The sequence below is a fragment of the Convolutriloba macropyga genome, chromosome 3 (assembly GCF_964194025.1).
Source record: "Convolutriloba macropyga chromosome 3, txConMacr16.3, whole genome shotgun sequence".
Classification (NCBI taxonomy): Eukaryota; Metazoa; Xenacoelomorpha; order Acoela; family Convolutidae; genus Convolutriloba; species Convolutriloba macropyga.
In genome coordinates, this window is record NC_134470.1 from 46,857,161 (window position 1) to 46,877,958 (window position 20,798).

The 20,798-nt window shown below is 37.0% G+C and overlaps 1 protein-coding gene across 1 annotated transcript in view; it reads left to right on the forward strand.

The window, feature by feature from the left end:
- The window catches only part of LOC142337093 (arylacetamide deacetylase-like), a 53,561-nt gene that overhangs the window by 4,211 nt on the left and 28,552 nt on the right, over nt 1-20,798 (forward strand). Inside the window, exon 2 of the mRNA XM_075386172.1 lies at nt 19,777-20,020. Within this exon, the coding sequence (XP_075242287.1) occupies nt 19,777-20,020 (244 nt within the window). The remainder of the gene's footprint in view (nt 1-19,776; nt 20,021-20,798) is intronic.

Sequence of the window (20,798 nt, forward strand, 5' to 3'; positions counted from 1 at the left end):
TGAAGTAAAGAAAAAATTGCAGATTAATCCGCTGAAAATATTTTTTTTTTCAGTGACTGTCAGCGCAACTCTTACATAATTTCAGCACTTCTCAACACTTTTCTTACATAATTTCGTCACTTTTCTTGCACATTGTTTTGCATTATTCACCACCTTTCAGCGCATTTCTTACATAATTTCTGCATCTCTCAGCACTTTTCTTACATAAGTTGCGGGTGCACCAAAAAAAAGCGGGGGGGGGGAGCTGACCAACCAGCGTCTCAACGGGGCAGGGGGGATAGTGCAACTATTGACAAACACTTTTACATAACACTTGAATCGCAATATGGTCTGGACAATGGTCGCACTACGGTATGATCAGAGGGCAAAGTCTGGAAAATGGTCTGGACAAATGTTGCACTATGGTCTGATCAGAGCGAAAATTCCCTATGAAAACCCAACTCTTGTCACGATCACCAAATAAGCTATGATACACTTTTTGACTCGTCTTTTTCGAAAAGTTATTAAAGAAGGTTGTTCACGACAATTTCTTCAACTATTTCAGCAAATCCTTGAAAATTTCTCATAGAAGTTAAAAGATTGTCATCTGATCTCAAGATAACGTGTAAGAAAGACGCTGAGAAGCTGTTGAAAACTTTTAACAAAATTATTTAATTTATGTAAGAAAGGTGCTGAATCCGCAGAAGTTGAAATTTTCAGAAGTGCTGAAAATATGTAAAAAAAAGGTGCTTAATCATATGCTGATTTTGTGTAAGAAATGCGCTGAAAGGTGCTGAAATATTTTTTTTCAGCGGATTCGCCAAGTGCTGAAAATATGGAAGAAAGGTGCTTAATCCTATGCTGATTTTATGCAAGAAATGCGCTGAAAGGTGCTGAATTATTTTTTTTCAGCGGATTCACTACCAAATTCTTAATTTTCAGCACATTCAGCACAAATCTTACACAATTTCAGCACATTCAGCGGATTTCTTACAAAAATATCCGCTTAAAGCTGCTGACCCCTCGACCCGGGACAGAAGCAGGAAGACTCGCATGTTCCTGTGCATGGCTCAACAGAAAATTCCCGCATCGATTCTGAAAGAATATAAAAGATAATAATTATAACACGATATCGGGATTAATATTGCAGAAACTTTTGTCCTAGCGCTAATTGTGTTTTACCTAGCTGCTGAGAAAATTGAGTTCAAAAAAAAGCAGTAGCGAAACATTATTTCAGTTTCCAGAGGATCCAAAAACAACTGAGTAAACGATGATTAAGAAGGAATTTTCTTTGCGTCAATAATTTGAAAATTGCCAACTGAAGCACAATGTATTCCGTATTACTTGACCTAATTAGGTCGATTAAACTTAAGAATTTACAGTTGGACACAAAAACATCAAATGGTTGTCATTTCGTTGCTCGGCATGGTCTGTTTATATGCGTTTCCAAATTAATGAATGAGAAAAACAAGCAGGTAGAATTCTACAAGATTTCGCGCAAAATGTTCAAAAAGCAACCGAAGTAGGTGAAACAAAAACGACATTCTTGAAGAGAAGACATTAAACCCGCGACAGGTCTTGAATACAATTGCAAGCGTTGACAAAACTTTAAGCATATCTATAAGACTTATTTGGTTACAAGAAGCGTTCTATTATCAAAAAGCAAACGGAACCAAACAAGTAATCCCAAACAAGAATTGTAGTCCAGCCATCAGAAAAATACATAGTGGGAATCTGATGGCACTTAAGCTTTCTAAGGAAGATCATACCACGAGATGTTGAATTAGGTAGGGAAAAATAAATTATTCTTACATGAAATGCGGGTGAAAGTAACAAAATTATTTAGGTTTTGAAAATTAGAACCGTCAGTTTCTTAAAACATATCCACTGTTGACCAGACCGATCAAAACGTTCAAATCAGTGCGGGAAATGACCGTTTTTGATCGGTAATTTTAGGAAATGGTGGTTTTTGCATGTTTTCGATCGGTAAATTTAGGTAATTATTGCTTTTGACGGTTTAGGAGATTATCGTTTCTGTTAGTTTGTTTAGAAAATTACCGTTTTTGAACGTTTTTGACAGTTTTTATGTTTGATATCAACGGACGCAAAAGTCTGCGTACAAAATCACCACTAGGGATTATGTAACCCTAGTTAAGGTGGTTCAATCACGGTTAACCCTTTTTTAACTGATTCTTGGTTTGATTGCTCTGAAACGAAGTTTGTAGCATTTATATAAGTCCTTTAGTCTTTTCTTTTATAAGCAATTTTTCGCTTGAATAATTTTGTCAGAATGTCTATATAAATATAGAATTTCTCCTGTTTTCAATGAGCTTGTCTTGTCTTCCATGAAACCCTCCCACTGTAAACTATTTAAAAAATGTATTCTCCTTCAAACGTGCAGCCTTAAGGTAAACAGAAGCGACCAATAAATTTCAAAATTTTCTTCGATTATGATTGAAAGTTGCAGACAAAGAACGAAATAACGCAATTTTTAGCCATTCTTTTGTGGAACACAGTTTCTTCGATTGCACAGTTATTAGAATGCTAAAACAAAACTATCTTAAAAGAAACATAACGGTCAAAATTTTGAAAAAGCGGCAAAAGTAACTTAAACGAAACGAAGATCTGTTTGAGAGTAAAATGAAGGAGTATGGTCTGTGGTGATGTCAGAATCATTTTAACCTCATATTGCAAAACGATTCGCCTTTCGGCCCTGGTAAAAAAAACGCAATAAACGCTCATAAAATTATTATTATTATTATTATTAATTTGACTTGGTACCCGCGATGCAGGAATCACTTTGTTAATTAATTACAAAAACATGACCAATTAACAGGATACTGATAGTATTCAAAGTTCACAGCCTTTAATTTCAAAAGAGAGTTCAGCTGTTTCCGAAATAACACTGTTGGACAGGTCCAGCCAAAAGCTGAGATGTCATTTTGCTGGGTGAGACAATTTGCCTTTTCACAACTCTCAAAACAAAATACTCTTCCAATTTGACTGATTTCGTCCAATTAAAATTTGTCCTCAAAAACTGTTTTGCTGCCGAACGGTTACTGCGTGGTCCCTTGAAAACCTTCCAATAATCATCAAACTTAAGGGCAGTATCACAGTTTTAAAATTTGTTCAGCATAAGAAGATCATTTCGAACCAAAAGAAAACTGATTGGCAACAAGTTGTTGTAAATGAGGCTCTGATTGTAGTCACTATTGGTACAAAATTTCGTGTTCAAAGCCCACCTGAGCGCTCGTCTTTGCATCTTTTCTAGTTTTCTGCAGTTTGGCCAATTCGAGAACCATACATTTGACGCGTAAAGGAGAATCGATAAAATGTAAATTTTGTATAAGCTTACTTTTACTCTCGTATTTGTAGAAAAGGGAACGTTTTCTCTTCAAGAAAAAAAGCTTTTGTTGTGCCTTCGATAGCCGCTCATTGATATGACTGTCCCATTTCAAATTATTAACAATAATTTTACCAAGATCATTCACCGAAGATTTGCATGTTATTTCTGTATCATCTGTATACAAGTGGACAATAGACTAAATAACTACAGATTAACTAAAGCAACAGAGTATGATGAAGTAAAGAACAAAATTGCAAATTCGACGAGGCTTTCGAAAAATAAGGTTTGAACAAATTGTATACAATAGGCGTGGCTAAAATTTGATAACGAACTAATTTGTGACAAAATGACAAACTTGAAAAATTGCAGCATAATATGAGATTTCTGAAACATTTTTGAAGCAGTACTTACCGGAGTCTTTAGCTCCGTGAATAATATAGAAAATGCTCAAATTGAGGACAGTACCTATCCCATATCTATAGAGAAAACTTCTGTTCTCTGATTTAATTGGAAAGACAAATTAGGAAACTTACAACAGGTGGAAAGTGAACAAGACATCTTTGTGCTAAATAAAAATTTGACGGTCTGTTCCTGAAATAAATTAAAGAGCAGAAAACGAACCCCTTGACATTTTTAAATTTCATCGTGTAAAACAACAATGCAATTAAAACAGTTTGCAATATTGAGACGATGCAACAACATCATTAACCGATTCATGCCAAGTTCAGAAGTATACAAATTTATCACAAAACTAGATGACGTCCGAGTTATGTAAGCCCTTGACTTTGAGATGAAACATTAAATTATGATGTTAAGACTCACTATAGAATAGATAAGCCCCAACTGTAATTAATGTAATGTTACGCAGGAGAATATCCACAACTAACTATCAATAAGTGACATGAAAAATATAAATAGTTGGTGATACATCAATTCAAGATGGCCGAATGCAATATCACCAAAATTGAAACTCTTCCCGCCAAAAAAGGAAACTTGACTCCGTCCAAATAAAACGTGTTAAACAGTAACTCTCCAAAAAAGAGACTGAACACGACTTTATATTACTGAATTTACATTACTAGAAAAGTGCTCCCTACACATAGAGTACGTAGTTTTTTGCTGAATTTCTGCGCGTTTTTTTGCAATCTTTCTGATAAACATTTTTTTCTTTTTCAGACGCATATTTTTTCCGCCCGCTCTATTCAATATAAATTGGAGTTTATCGACGACAGTTTGATGGTGGAATTATAATTTATACAGTTACTGGAATTCTAAAGTTTTTTGTTGGCGCAATTCTGTCTTGGTGGTGTTCTATTACAATGGGTATTCTATGAAAATGGGTATTTTATGACAATGGGTATTCTTTGAGGACAATTTTTACTACACCAAAAATCAGAATCAAAGCTCACCGAAAAAAACCATAACAAAAACTGTGACAAATTTTATGTTTCAGTAATCACCTTTAGAAGGCCATGACAACTATTTTCGGTTTCAGAGGTTACAGCAGATGATCGCCCTAGGTCTCAGTCGTTACCTAAGAAGTCCCGTTCCCCCTTTGGAAAACATTTGATTCAAAAACTAGAATTTTTTTAGAATAGCTTGAGCAAAGAAGCAACCGTTAATTTTCTGTAAGTTTTATCAATATTTCAAACTTACGGACAAAATAATTACTTATTGTTTGCAAATGTTTGATGAATAGGAATTGATAGCAATTATAACTCAAGCGCACAAAAAAATCAAAACTGAGTGACCTCTTATCTTGTTAGAAAAGGACACGCTTGTTGAAAAAAGGCTGCAAAAAAGATTTGCAGAGAGAAGTTTTACCTTTTCGGAATCAGATAGTATTATTTGTGGAATTTTTTTCAACTCTCCTTACAACCTTTTCTATTTTTTTCTAGATGAATGGCTGTAACTGTATTAGAAAGAAAAGCTCGGTGCTAGTTTAAAGCGGTAGCAATAAATTCATTAAACAGAACAAATATTTTTTTTGCCTCTTTCGCTCATTCATTGAAAAGTGAAATATAATTGACCCAAAACATTTGAAAACATTTTAGCAAAAAAGCAGAGAATAAGCAAGATCCAAATTGTACGCAACCTGCCAATTTTTTTCCAAATCAGATAGCAAGTTCTTGATCAATACTTTTGGCAACAGAGCTTCTACAAAGCTCAGATTTCATTTTCAATTTGCCCTCTCAGCAGTTACAGTTGAAGTCCCTTCTCCACGGTTATAGACGTTGCCATGTAGATGAATAAAGTTTCTTTCCGAAGGTCACAGTTTTCACCAACTGTCACACTAAAGAGCGAAATTTCTTTTATAGTGGTTTTGCCATTAAAAACGAAAAGTGGTTTCAGACGTCACCTTAAAAGAAGACGAAAATGGATGAAAAAGAATGGTTTCAGACGTTACCTTTACATAAAAAGATTCTATATTCTGTTGCTCAAAACAGCAAAGATAAAAGGAACTGTTCAACAGAAAAGATCGTCCTGCAAAAAAGTCTCTTTGCAAGCTACCTAATTTTGTGTTCAGTAGATCGTGTTGCTTGAACATATCGCCCTTTCCTCATTCCACAATTAGTTAAAACCATTTTTTCTATTCTTTGCCTCTGAAACACGAAAGGTTACGTAATCGTTCAGTTGAAGTATCATAAAAACATCCGGAAATCAGCCCAGAGTATCTGATGAAAGCAAAAGTCCTTGGACTAATGTAACATTATTTTAGTCATCCTATGTATATTGGTCAACACTTCTCCTGTTACACAAAAAAGAAAAACCTTAGTTTTGTACTGATTTAACTGTTTGTCAGAGCAGCCGAAAACAATTAACAAAAAGAGCAATTATTTGAGTCTGTTGAAAAAAAAAATCTGTTTACGCTCGCAAGTTCAAGTTTTTTTTTCCTTTTTTCTCAAACAAAAACGCATAAGGCTAGATTTATCCTCAGTAACATAGTGTAACTGTTTTGGAAAAATTTGATTCGGAGGAATAATCAAAAGAAAAACCCATTATTTTGTCTAATTCTTGAATTGGTGTTGGGCCCCTCAACCCCATAACCCCATCAAATTTGCGTTGCGAAGAATTTTTTTTACCTATCTCTGATTAAGAAAGAGCCCCAAAATAGTCAAGGAGATCAAAACAACGAGATGACAAAGAAAAACACTCAGGGCTGCCAAATCGCAGTGAAAATTTTTAAGATGTCAGAGTTGAACTTCCAGAATCAGCTCGATCTTCTGCGTACTGCAATCTTTCAGAGAAAAAGTTTTAGTGCTCGGACTCTTCTAATCAACAACTTCACAGAAACAAAGAAAAGGCCGAAAAAGGCCGCTTAAAACGTTTTTCTCTCAAAACCTCATCATCCGAGCACAGTTTCATCAAAAACTGAAAGACATTCCAATTTTCTCGCGAAATTGCAGATCTATCAACATGAAGTCAATAGCCTGGATGATGACGGACAACTCAGCCAGTTGTTCATACGCTTACCAGATGACATTAGTGTCAGTTCGAAGTGCAGCTCACGTTTTCCTGGGTCTTATAGATCATCGCAAACATGAACCGAGAAGTCAACACAGGCAGTTCAGGACAAAAATTTTGAATTTAAAAACTGTGATTCAACCACCACCACCAATACCTCCCAGGACCAAACTTTCCCTCATTTTGCCAACAAACAGCAATACAAAACCGCTGTTTTCAAAATTTTTGAACTAAAGTCAAGCCTTCTCAACGAAATGGTCAACGCGAACCAACAACTGGATTTATCCTCAAATCCGTTGGTCTTTGACACCATTCAAATTGATGGACTGAAACCCAACGCAACAAGAGACCTCACGTTGTTTTCAATAAAACCACCAGTAGACGTTACGTATGAAGTTGATGTTAAGTCCAAGAAAAAGTTAAATAAATTGCCAAAAGTTCAGCCGTCAGCAGCCACAAGGACCACTGTTGACACCAAGCAACATGACACAAACATACAAATACAAAACAGAGAGCTGAAAATACTTCAGGATATAGTAAAAACAAATTTGAGCCTATCATATCTCAACAACAGAAAACACCCGCTGATGATGCGTACCTGCAGACGTATCAATTCGCTAATGAAGTCAGTAGGCAGAACAAAACTTACAATCTGTTTCCTGTACCTAGCAGTGTTCATAATAGCTTCCGCAATTATCTTCTCTAGTGCTATTCAACAGGTAAAACGGCCGGACGAACAAACCCAGAAGCCCTTTTTAGCAATCCCAGCTCAAGAAACCCATCAACTACTCTTCAAAAACCGTGAATCACATATTGGTTTTGAAAGTTCGACTGCACAGAACCAATCGGAAGTGCAAATTCTCTCAAATTCAAGAGATACCATAAATAAAAAACAATGCCAGCAATTGTTAGAACAAAAACAAAGATTCAGGAACTGCAGGTTGACTGTGCAGAACTTGACATCAATGTACAAAGACTCAAAGAGCAAGTGTGCCAAATTCAAACACAGATTGTGCAGCAAATCGAAGTGAGTTCAGAGAGAAACACAATTTTCAGATTCCTCATGGTACTCTGGCAGAAACTGCGATTGTTTCAAAAGTGAGGAACAGTTACCCTACAGTGTCGGTGGCCATTTCTCAAATTAACAGTCAGACAACCCCTAGTACATCGCAACACACCATGACATCAAACGAAAACGGAAAAACATACTGCAAATGGACAGCAGTTGGATCATCCTTTTAACATCGTCCACTCGGTTGCAATGAAGAATATTGCGCACAATACAGAAGATCAGACTGCTGTTAATTCACTTGCATGGCAGAATTTACAACAGCTACAGCTCCTTGGCAACCATTTGGTTCACAATGAGATCGAGAATAACATCGAACCGAGTCATTTTGTACAACCTTACGGGACCAAAACAATTAATGATTGTAGTTCTGCATCGATGAATCAGTTGCTTTGTATACCAAGTTGAGCAAAAAAACACAATTGGTCATTTTCAATTGAATCAGGGACCCCTTGGCACAACAATTTATAGCAACACAAATAACTACCAAAGTGAAACTCCCCAATTGCTTAGTCCAACAGTTACATTGTTTAATGATAACAAGATACCAATTGCTTCTCGCCTGGCTCAATTACAGCAATTTTTGCCGACGTCAGATCCAGAAGACCGAAGCAAAAAACTACATTTCCAACAACGTTGTAAGTAACAAACAAGCCATCAATCTACCACCACATTCACTGCCACACTTCAATTTCTTTTCCATGATACATAATAATAATCTTATAACTAACACAAATCGGATCACGTATCTCCAAAACTTGGTCTCTTGAACCTGCAAAACGAATCATTGAGTCATACTCCTATAACCCATCGTATTTTGAAGCAGCTGCAAATGAACTTTTGAACAATTTTGGAGAACCAAGTCTTGTATTAAGATCGTTCATAAACCAAATCGAGTCTTGGGACGCCACTGATTCAAACGATAAGAATTTTTTGTCGCTTTCTTATTTTTTTAACCTCATAGTTCAAACAATTGAATTCTTTGGATGTTAGGCAGACCTTCAGAGGTCCATATTGCTTGAAAAAAACAAAAGAGAAAGTGCCGTGCATTATTTTGTTGAGTTGGAATGAACATAGCTCACAACAACAGTTGAACCAGCGTCACTTCGCTCCTTTCAACAATTGTTAAAAATTCATGCTTGATTTTACGATACCATAAATCGCAAGCAATCCTTGACGTCATTTAGACAACACCAAAACAAGATAAGCAACGTCAAAGACTTTAGTTTTCCGACGATACACTATAAACCAGCTTCAGAAATGTATAATCAAATCCGATCAGGCGATAACCAACCTAATGCTGTTTTGCAGACTGCAATTAAACCACAAATAACCACTGCTAGTAGGGAATGGTTATCCTGAATATCGACCTCAAACAACGAAAATACTAACGGAAAGAAGCTAAACAACCTACATTGCCCCAATGCACTTAAAACCGTTTTTTGGCAAATTGTCCGAACCACCTAAGGCTAACACCACAAGATCGATATAAAATTGTTATCAAAGACAAATTGTGCACAAATTATTTGAGCAATAATCACCTCAGGCAAAATTGTTCTTCGCAAAAAACCGCCAAGCATGTAACAGTAGACATCAATCTACTCTATACGACCCATTAAAACAAGTCAAACAACCACCAGCAGCGTTCTCAAAAGGATCTGCTCCATTCAATCCTACACAGCATTTAACAAATGGATTGTCACAAAGCCAAAACAAACAACAACACTGTTGCTATGGACAATCGTTTGAAAAAACGAAAGAGCCAAAAACTCAAAGGAATAACCTCGATTCTTCTTCAAACAACCAACGCGTCTGCGTAAACCAAAAGCCGTCTCCTCCGAGAAATTGGTTTTGAACAGCTACAGCTCACGCCGGTTTCTTTTGTCAATGACAACAAAGCTTTTGATACTTTTGCACTCATAGATCATGGCGCTAAGTTCAAGTTCTTACTTGACACCATAACAGAATTTCCAGCACCTCCTTGCGAACCGCAAACATCAAATACACTCCAATATGTGAATACCCATAACAAAATGCCACTGTCAAAGGACACTAAGCCAGTCAATATCATTCCAAATAAGTCATTGAGACAAAACTTTGAGATATCTTGTGCATACAGAACGGCATCAGTGAACGTGACTCCAAACAACATACTTCAGCTGAATCAAAGATGTGCCACAATTAATCATCTCTGCCACATCTTTTCCTTTGCCACATTTTCCTCAGGTTGCTGGTGGCAAAATGGAGCACTCTTACGTGTAAACAGCTCTGCGTTAACTCATCGAATCGAAGTAATACCCGGAACCATAAATCAACCGGTTGGTGTGAAAACGAAACTCGGATTGACGTTAGCTGGGGAGTATGAAATTTCTCTCAATCCTTCAGAATCTCCATTTATCCACTATTCAGCAACAGCCAAACCATTTGTTTATGTTTGAAGACAGCAGACCGCAAAACCACATTAAAGCGAGCTAGTTGAGCAATTCTGGAAATTTGAAAGTGAAGGAACCCAAGAAGAAAGATCGGTTTGTTCAAATGAAGACAATAATGCCTTAAAAGTTTTTCAGAAAACTAACCAACAGAACTCAGAGAGATATGAAATTGGTTTTTCCTGGAAAAGTCTGAGCCTTTTAGAGTGCACTTAATCGGCTTGAGAGCTTGGATAGAAAACTAGGTAATGATACCACGCTGAAAGAAAATTACGATCAAAGGCTTTCAACACACTTAAGCAAAAGTTACATAAAACCAGTCAAAAGGTCAGAACCTGAACCTAATAGTATTTGGTACATGCCACATCATTCGATTCAAAATGCAAACAAACGTGAAAATTTCGAGGTGTGGCAAATGCCGCTTCGAAGTATCAAAGACAATCATTTTAACAGGACAGATCTCCTGAAGAGCTTCCTTGTCGTACTGTTACGTTTTTGTGAGCAACCGGTTGCAATACTCGCTGATATTGAAAATATGATCATGCAAATTTCTGTCAAAAAAAGATCAAACAGCACTTCAATTTCTGTGGTCAAAAACGACTTTATAGTGCAATATCAGTTCAATCGTTTAATTTTTGGTGCAACATAATTGCACTCAATGGCAATGTTTGTCCTAAATCAATGCGCAAAATACAATGAAGAAAGCTTTCCCAAAGCTTTTCAGGCAATAACCAAACAATTTAACAGGGACGAATAAGTTCATTCGTTGTTCACTATCGCTGAAGCAAAAATCATTGTAATGCAAGTCAAAGAGAGCCTCCAACGAGGGGGTTTTAAATTGACTAAATTCTTTTCAAGTTTGCCCGAGGCGCTGGAACAAATTTCATGTGAAGAATAAGACGAATCAATAGATTTCACTCGCGTATTAGGACAAAATTGGAACTTCGCTGATGATAAGTTTCTCATGAAACCGTTGGAAGAATGAAGATTTTCCAAATAATGCAGCTATGTATACCCAAAGAAACTTCTCAGTCTTGTTGCGTCAGCTTTCGACACAATCGAGATTGCGTCACCAGTGACTATACGTCACCAGTGGCTATACGGTTGTGATGCAGCAAATTTGGCAACTGGGTGTAAAATGAGACACATCGTTACCTGAGAAACTACGTAAACCACTGCAAAAAACAATAAACAGTTATATCGGTTCACACGCAATTGAACACTCGTGAGCACTAAAATTCCAGGAAAATGAACATAGTTTGCATGTCTTCTTTTTATGCGTCTACTTGTGCTATGGCAGCAATATTTATCTTTGGAGTTATGACAATAACACCAAAAAACAGAAATCGACGTCATAATTAGTAAATGAAAATAACCCCTCTTTAAAAGCGTTGAGCGTTCCAAAACGTGAACTTGAGTCGGCAATAATCGGGATACGATTACTCAAAACAATTCAAAAAGAGACAACACTCAAACTGAAGATTCAACCATTTTTGGACAGACAGTCGAGTGGTTCTTGATTGGATTGCTTCTAAGAGGAAACAGAAACTGTTTGTCGCCAACCGGCTCTGTAAAGTACACGCATCTTTAAAATCCTTTCAATGGCATTATATACCAACAAACTGCAATCTTGAAGTCCTTGGAACACGTGGCCTCGAACCAGCCTCCAAATATCTAGAGGCTCCTGCTCCTGATTTCTAAAGAAACGTTACTACGATTGGAACTTAGCTCACAACAAAATACTTTCAGTTCACACAGCAACATGTACATCAAAACAAAATGAACCAATCATTCATCCAACACGTATTCGATTCTGGACAAAGATCCTGTTAACACTCGCAACCGTTTACAACCTTCTCTTCAGAATTAAAAGGAATGAAATTACAAAGAGCAGTACACTGGCCGAGAACACAGCAACTTAATTCAAATTTCACAGGAAAACTTTTTTCATTCAAATATTCATTTGCAAAGAAGAGGACGTAAACTAGACTCTAAGTGCAAGATTCGACCCTTAAATCAAAACTTAGACAAAAACGGAATACTTAGATCACAAGGCCGACTACAGGTTGCTCCTGAAGAGTTACAATTAGCTAAATTAAAAATAATTCTTTATGCCAAAGACGCAACTACACGCCTCTATCCTGAGCATACGCATCGAATTTGCATACACCAAGGTACCGAAGCACTCAAAGCTTTTATTCAACTTATGAAACTCGTCTGCAGACGCCTAGTTAACGAGAACCCTGTCACCTTAACAAAGCGAAGCAAATGATCAGAACCGAGTAATTCGTTGAATGTCAATGACCTGACTTTGATCATCAAGGATCTCAAACCGCGTGGGATAAGGCTTTGGGACGAATTATGGAAAAGCTGCTTGGAAAATATGGACCTGTACTCGTTGTCGAGTTAAAAACGGCTTACGGTACGTACGTTCACCCTTTATGACTCCCGCACGAGTTTTGGCCGATTAGCTTTTTTTGCCGAAATCTAGGCAACGCCGGCTACCCTCTGGTCTCTTGGTTACATCAGTCGCCCCTTTTTTCGGCTAATTAATAGATTTTCTCGCATCGGAACGTTTTGATTATACATCAATTCAAGATGGCCAAATCCAAAATTACCAAATTTAAAAATCCTCCCGCCAAAGAAGTGGGAACTGGACTTAGTCCAAATTAATGGTGTAAATCAGTAACACTCCGATGAAAGAGACAGCACATGAGTAGAGAAATAATTAACCTTAATTTTAGCCAAAAGCCAAAAGTACATAAAACTAATAAAAGTTGTTAGCATATTAGTAACTGACTCATGCAATAGCGACTTAGAAGTCATCAAATATTTCTATATTCCTAATGGGGATTCTGCCAAAATCAGAGAGCGAAAAAGGAAAAAGCGAACTTGGTAGCAAGAAAACCGCACTAAAAAAAACTCGCGAAAATATTTAATCTTTCTCACGGGTACCCTCTGACACTCATTTGTCAAAACCTTTACGGCCACAATTACATTCAAGAGGTAATTTCAAATTGAGTCCAAAAGCATTAAATATAGTGAGCTGAATTTTGAACGCAGCTAAAAATTTCATATTCTAATTAGAATATTTAGGTGTCAGTTCTAGACAAATTGAGGATACACCGTTGCTAACTAGAACGCATTTTAATCTGTGTAAAAAGCTCTAGAATGCTGTTATTGTCACTTTCGAATCAGTGCCTCAAATGGTGATAGGAAAACCATTAGCAAGTCCTCCACTTTGTGTAGGAACGTCCTTTAGGAGCGAGACTTTTCTAAAATTAGTTTTTTTGCTAAAATATCGCTAATTAAGTTTTATTTTTGGTCTCCGCATTTCATGAACAAATTGGACATTTTTGGAAAAGTAAATCTTACCTTTGAAATTGGGAAACTAGTTTTACGTAAGCTAGTCTTTATGGAGAATAATTTGAAAAATCTCAGCTTGCCTGGGGCCGATTTCTTTCTTTCTGTAAAAAGAACATAATTGGTAAGTTTTTATCCCAGGCCAGAATGACAGCGGACGACACAAATCAGACAAAATCAATTTTTTGAAGCGCGCAATAAGAGAAAAGGATTACGAAACAAAGTTCAAGTTGAGGTGGCCAGACCGAAATGACCTCTGATCGGACCATCTTCCAAACCATGCACTTCTGTCTTGAAAAAGATCTGGAGCTTGTCTGATCAGAGGTGGCTTTGGTCTGGGACCGTCTGAGCATAAGCAGTTTCGAGTGCACATTAGTCTGATCAAAGGCCAATTTGAGCGCATAATAGTCTGATAATAGGCCCAATCAAGTGAACTTTTTTCAAGTTTTTCTTAATGTTTTTTTTACTGACAGATGTTGTCTCTGCCAAAGGTCAACAATTTAGCAGCATTCCGATCAAAGACTCATTGAAAGTCTGACGAGTTGATGAATAAAATTGACTTTTGAAAAATAAATCTTAGTTTCGAAATTTGAAAACTAAAATTTTACCAATGCTAGACTTTATGGAGAATATTGCGAAAAATCTGAGCATCCCTGAGTTTTTCGTCCTGTGAATAGAACCAAATTGATATGCTTTTATTTTAGGCCAGAATCACAGCTGACGAAACGCCACAAGACGAAAGCAATTTTTCTGAAGTACTGAATAAGAGAAAAAGATTACGATAACAAGTTCAAGTCACATCCGATAAGTTAAGACCAATCATTGTTTCTGTTAATCCCAGAAATACAGTTTGCGAGAGCAATTCAATTGGTTTTTCTCTAGTCAAAACAGGCATATCAGGGAACTGAGTAAGGAAACAGATTTCTCCGTTCAACCAGAGGTCCTGCATCCAGAGAATGCCTAATGATATATCCTAATCTAATCGCAAATGCCAGTGAGCGCAAGAAACGCACTTCGCTGACAAAAACTTAACTTAGCTTCGTCGTCGTGAACCATCACTTCAGTATCGGCAAAGGTGAGATATGGGATGAACCTTTATACAACAGCGGCATGAATATAAGTAAAGTTTCAAAAATAATAACTCGAACAACTAGTCAGCGAACAAAATTAGTAAGAGTCAATACCGATTAACACAACCAAGTTATCGCAACTCAAAAACATCGTGTTAAAATAGACAGGCAGTCATACAGGTGTGGAGCAAGCCAAGAACCACTGCATGTAATGCAATGTTTGAAATGCCAAGAATTTGGTCACTCAGCAAAAAAATTAGTAATGGAGTTCAATGTCCTCGCTGCTCGCAGGACCACAGTGTTAAAGAATGAACTAGTAAAAAAACTGAGTGTTCTAATACTGATTGTTCTACAAAACTAAGTGTTCAAAAAATGGTGGTGATCTTGCTACAGTTTATTTCGGCTGTCCGGCCTATCAGAAAAAGCTAGCGGAAGTGTTATGAATAATGAAAATAAATACTCAACCAAAGCATACTAAGGAAAACCCCAAGCAAAAAGTGAGTTGCTGCCCTCTACGGAAACAATTATTGTTCTAATAGCTGAAGTGGTTAGCAAAATAAGAAATTTTTTCAATGCCATGTCCTACAGTCATATTATTAATATTGTCTCTAACATCGCCTCACGCATCTTCAATGACAAAATTGACGGTCAAAGAATACTTGAGAGCATTAAAAGTGCCAACAGTGCTGAAGTATTTTCAATAAAGACAAACAGTTTCGCAAACGGTCAAAAATGTGATCAAAATGGACAACCTCAATGTTTTGCAATGAAACTGTTGCGGTCTAAACAACAAAATAAGCGATCTCATTTTGTCCTCAGCCGAAACAGGCATACATATAATCTTTCTGAGTGAATTTAAGAACTGGCAAAAAACAACCCCTCAAGGTAATTATATCATTGCAACAGAAACATGTAGAAACGGATATGAGGGTTCCGTATGTTCTTAATAAAGGACAGCATCGTTAAAGAATACAGGTAGTTGAAAGAGAAAACAATAGCAATGAACGAACTCTAGAAATGCTACAACTGTCCATCTAGCTGCACATTTTTGATGATTTTTGGTTAATATCTGTTTACAATTCCCTGGAAAGCCATTGTCACTGAAGAAAGTTCTCTCTGGAGAATTGTCAATTGTTTTTATAAATCAAAGCTCCCCACCAAGAACTATTTTGCTCTTACAATTCAAAAAATGGCGGAAGAATTCTCAATCTAATCAACAAGAGCGATTTTATTCTTCTTAACAACGGTCATTACAACTATCAGTCGTTCGACGGAAAAAACAAAAAAAATGCTCGATTTGAATCTTTATGATAGCAGTTTGTCAAGCGTTTCAACGGTTTTTATGTATAGAAGATCTAGACATCGACCAGCGAAAAGCAATCACAACAATGGGTATTAGAAAAATCAAAAAGTTTGTTTTTATTGCAATTGTACATCAATTACTAGAGATTCAGAGAGAAAGGACAAAAATCATATAGATAATCAAATCTTTGTCCGCTCAATATCCGGAAAAAATGATATAAACCAGTCCAAGAACAGTCTGATTGCACTTTGGAAGGTTCATGCGTATACATGATTTGGTTTCCTTATTGTATTAAAACACAAAAATTGAAAAAAAAACAAGAGAACAAGGCGAAGAAAACTCAAACGTGCCCTTGACAATGAGTTTACATCTTTTGGAATACAGATGAGTTACCTACAAATATCATTCAAACAATCAGTGGTCAGAAGACAGGAAAAAAAGTTGAAAAAGGCAGCAAAGGTTTCTGTAGAACAATAAAGGAATTAACGAACGAAAACGCGTCAAAACAAAAATCTATAGAATACACAAATCTATTCTACAAACAGTCTTTGGGGAGCACAGAGCAAAAGAAAAGCCAAATGTCCAACGAATCGCTAAATAACACGATGAGAATTCTCACAGCACATCAATAAAAAAAGCAAAATACTCGGGAACCTTTTAAAATGGAACAGAAAAGCTTATCATCGTACTCACAACAAATGAAATTGACGAAATATTAAAAGAATCGAGGACAACTTGACCTTGCCCTGACAAAATTTGCTCTACAATTTACCGAGGATCCATTGCCTGTTGAAGCCCTTGCTTGTCTCCTCATATCTAGAACGTGAGAATGTATTCGGCGAGACTCAGAGCTTACACAAAACATCGCTGCACCAAAGAAAACCTTATTAAACTTACGCAGCGTGTAAGTGAAGCCTTCCAGTGCTTCGTAATGATTGGCTTAGTGTTTTTGGGCGTAGAAAAAGATTTTGATGCTGTATGGCGTCTAGAACTGATTCGTTTTCTTGTCACAAAGGAACATGAGATAAAATCTACGGTTAGTGATAGTTTTTGCCTGACAGCAAAACTACTTCAGAGGGAGCGTAATTGCACCAATTTTTTTCCTTTGTGTATCAGTTAATTGCATCAGCTAAATACCCAGATCTTACATTCCGCTGAGGAGATCCCACAGTTTGCTGATCTCCAATCATCAACGAAAAGTCTCATTGATTTGTAAGACTTCAAAAATCAAAATTAAACCGACTTCAACTCAACGTATGATCTTTAGAAACCCTTCAAAGAAAGAATCATCTCTAGAACTTGAAATAAAATGAAAATCCAATCAGAAAACTCGGTCGCTAAAATTTCTGGGTATCACTTTCACTCCTCATCTCAAATGAAAAGAAAACTGCAATAACCTAGCACTGAAGCAAAAAGCTGGTTATTCAACTCGTGAAACTTAGCAATATAAACATCAACGAAGAAAGTCTACTACTTGTATATAAATCGTGGATCTGCCCCCTTTTAACCTACTCCAGTTCTTGCTGGTTAGATCACACCCATCAATAAAATACGAAGCGTTCAGAACCGAGCTCTAAGAATTAGTCTACGAAAACCAAGATGATAGAACAGACAAAAATTCCACGATTAGGCAAACATGAGAACAGTCAAGAAAATGAAGCTAAAATACCCAACTTTTATTTCCAACGGACAATAAAATACCACACGCAGTCTGTAATAGACCTGATAAGCAAAAAAAAACAACATTAACTTTTGAACGCTTGTAAAAAATGCTCTCGATCATCTTCTACTACTAAAAACTCGCGTATACCTTGTTCAAGTGGATTATTTCAAAACTCCACAACGCGCCAAATGGATGAGAATGAAGCCCAGATTAATCCTGCAACTCATAGTCATAAATCAAACTCTTTCAAACAATATAACTGGGATTCTATTGCAGGATAAAAATGAGACCTTAGTATGGTAAAAAAAACGATGGAAATCCGGGAAAAAATCAAGTGCAACAACAAAAATGAAAAGGTGATAGTAACCAACAGAGTATCTAAATTACTAGCAGGCGGAAAAACTCAAACTACTAGCACAGTTGTGAACAGTTCAAAAATGGATGAAGAAAGAACGTACAACAACGGTCGAATTCCTTTCCCGCAAGGTTCTATTTTTTTCTACAATGCGTTTTCTCCTTTCAGTAAAATTATCAACTTATCTTTAGCATGGTCAAATGAGAAAAGTGACGCAGCTGGCAACAGAGCGCGCGCAAATTAACACAAAACAACAAATTTATTTGCTTGTGGTTCGAGGCCAGCTGAGTTACTTCTCCATTTCTTCATTATTTTTTTATTATCGAACAAATCATTACCTTGTACTCCGCAAGCGTTGATGGCTGGCCGCACGCCCAGTAAAGGCGGGGTCAAACAAAACTCAGATTTCTAAATTTATATATTCAGCGAGCCGCTCGCTTAAGAAATTCGGGGCTAAGCGTATCTCATAACACAATTCAACAAACGCGGAACACGGCTATCACAATTTGCTCTATGCGTAAACACAGTTAGCATGTGCACGTTCGCTGCTACATCCGATCTATCCTAAATCAGCAGCCGGAATCTGATCTCTAACCAAAAAAATCTGATTGGATTGGTATCCACAGTTTTCTATTATCCAGTCGTTGTAATATTTTAAAAGAACTTTTAGTTAGAGTGAAGAACAGTATATTTGAAATAACTAATCACTACTCAATTTGGTCAATCGCGGAGTTAATCTTGTGTGATCATCAATTTGATGTGCGGTGTTCCGCCTTCAGTTAATATTGACAGTTGGGCGTTAGTGACCCTGTGGCTGGACGTCTGAGAATCAGGCTAATCAATTTGCTTCACTGAAGCCAGTATTGGTGGCATTTCAAAAAAGACCCCAGGAATCAAGTTTGTTTTGGCAAAATAAGCCTGGTTACGCTTATCAACTGTTGTTCCTTGGCAACAGTTCAGATGTGTCGTAAGATTTGCGTAACAAATCTTCTTTTGCTACCAAGAAAAAGTCGTCCATTTACTAACCTTTGAATTACATCTATTAAATCAGCATTATGACTTGTAGTTTCAAAGTTACAGTTTTATTGCACGTGCCTCCTGGAACATATGAGAATTGGTGTCAACAGAGATTACGTTTTTGGTTGCTTCTGTACCTGCGCGTTTTATACTGCTGTTTTTGCTCCTAATATTTACTTCAAAACGCCAAATGAGGTGGGAATTAAAATGGCAGGTTGCTCCGGGGAGCCCACGTTTTGCTGAGATGGGGATATAATAGTTAGATTTCAACCGTTTTACAAATATCCTTCTTCAAGCTACACAGCCAACAACACATAACACGGTTCCACCCACATGGCGAATTTAAGGAAGCGTGGGAAGGGGGGCTGGATTAAGAGATAAGTAAAAACTGTTTTTTTTATAGCTTTAATCTGTATTTTCACTTTTAGCATCATTCTTGAATACCTCTCAGTAGCGCACGTACGAATAACGCCAAGTGTCCAATGCTAAAATTAAATGAAGCTGCCAAGAGCCAGAGCCAAGAAAATAATCATAGTTTGACTCATATTGAGTACTTTGTCATTTGTCTCAAGACAGCGCTAGTCAGACCCAGTTGAGTCGGGTAAAAGAATGTGGTCAGGCAACAATGGCTCAAATGTACCCAACTCAAGTGTCTTATTGGTTTATTTGCCCTAGATAGAGTAGAGTCAATTCAAAAATAAAACTTCAATTTTTCAGCTGCCCTCTTCGTTGATCGATAACGGTGCCGGCTTCAGAGATGCCGTGGGCTTGGTCATGAAACTCCGAAATGTGATACTGGGTAACAAAGGCCAACTAGAACTGGAAAGCGTGCACAAGGACAAAGATGGAAATGGGGAGATTATGAGGCACAAAAAAGACACCCACGAAATAGAGCAAAGGGGTCAAAAGAAAGGCGCCGTTGTGTACTTACATGGAGGAGGATATACATTCGGATCACCAGGTCACTTTAACTAATGTTTTCTTACTTGGAAGGCTCACGCCATATGTGGCATGACAGATATGTGCGAGGCTCAGAAGGTTCAGATGCGATCGCTTTTTTGCTCAGATATACGTTTTAATACGTTATATTATATATGTTTTTTTTCCGATTTGTAAACCAAAGTTAAGGTTTGTGACATAATTTATAACAGAGGAAAAACCTCGATGAAGTCTTATTAGAGAGCTCATTAGTTTCTTTTAACGTCGAATCTCAACCGATTCAGAAATGATGGCCAGAGCAAGACAAAGCATTGCGAAAATTAGAGCACGCCAGAAAAAACATTATGAGTTATAGAGAGGAACATAAAAGGAACATAAGAACACCAAAAAACGGGTAGCTCGAGGACCACTTAATGACGCTGAAAAACAATAAGTATTTGAAAAAGTTTATTTACCAAAAGAGACTTAAGCATACAACTGCTCTCTAGAAACAACAGTTACATATATCAGGGAAAAATTGTACTATTTTTCAAAATTTAATTGCTCAAAATAGACATTTTATGAATGCTCACCAAGAATTTGCCTCGTCCATGATTTTTAATTAAGCCTTCAAGAGATTCCATGCCGTTTTTCATAGCTCACAAGGAAAGCACAGCTTCAGATTTAAGAATATGGGACACTTAATACTGGCCGCACTGATTTTTTCGTAAAGGAGTGTCGTGATGCATAAAGCATCCAAAAATCAAATATTGTTTTCGTTATGTCAACTAGCATATTATTCAAAACTTCAGAAAAATGTA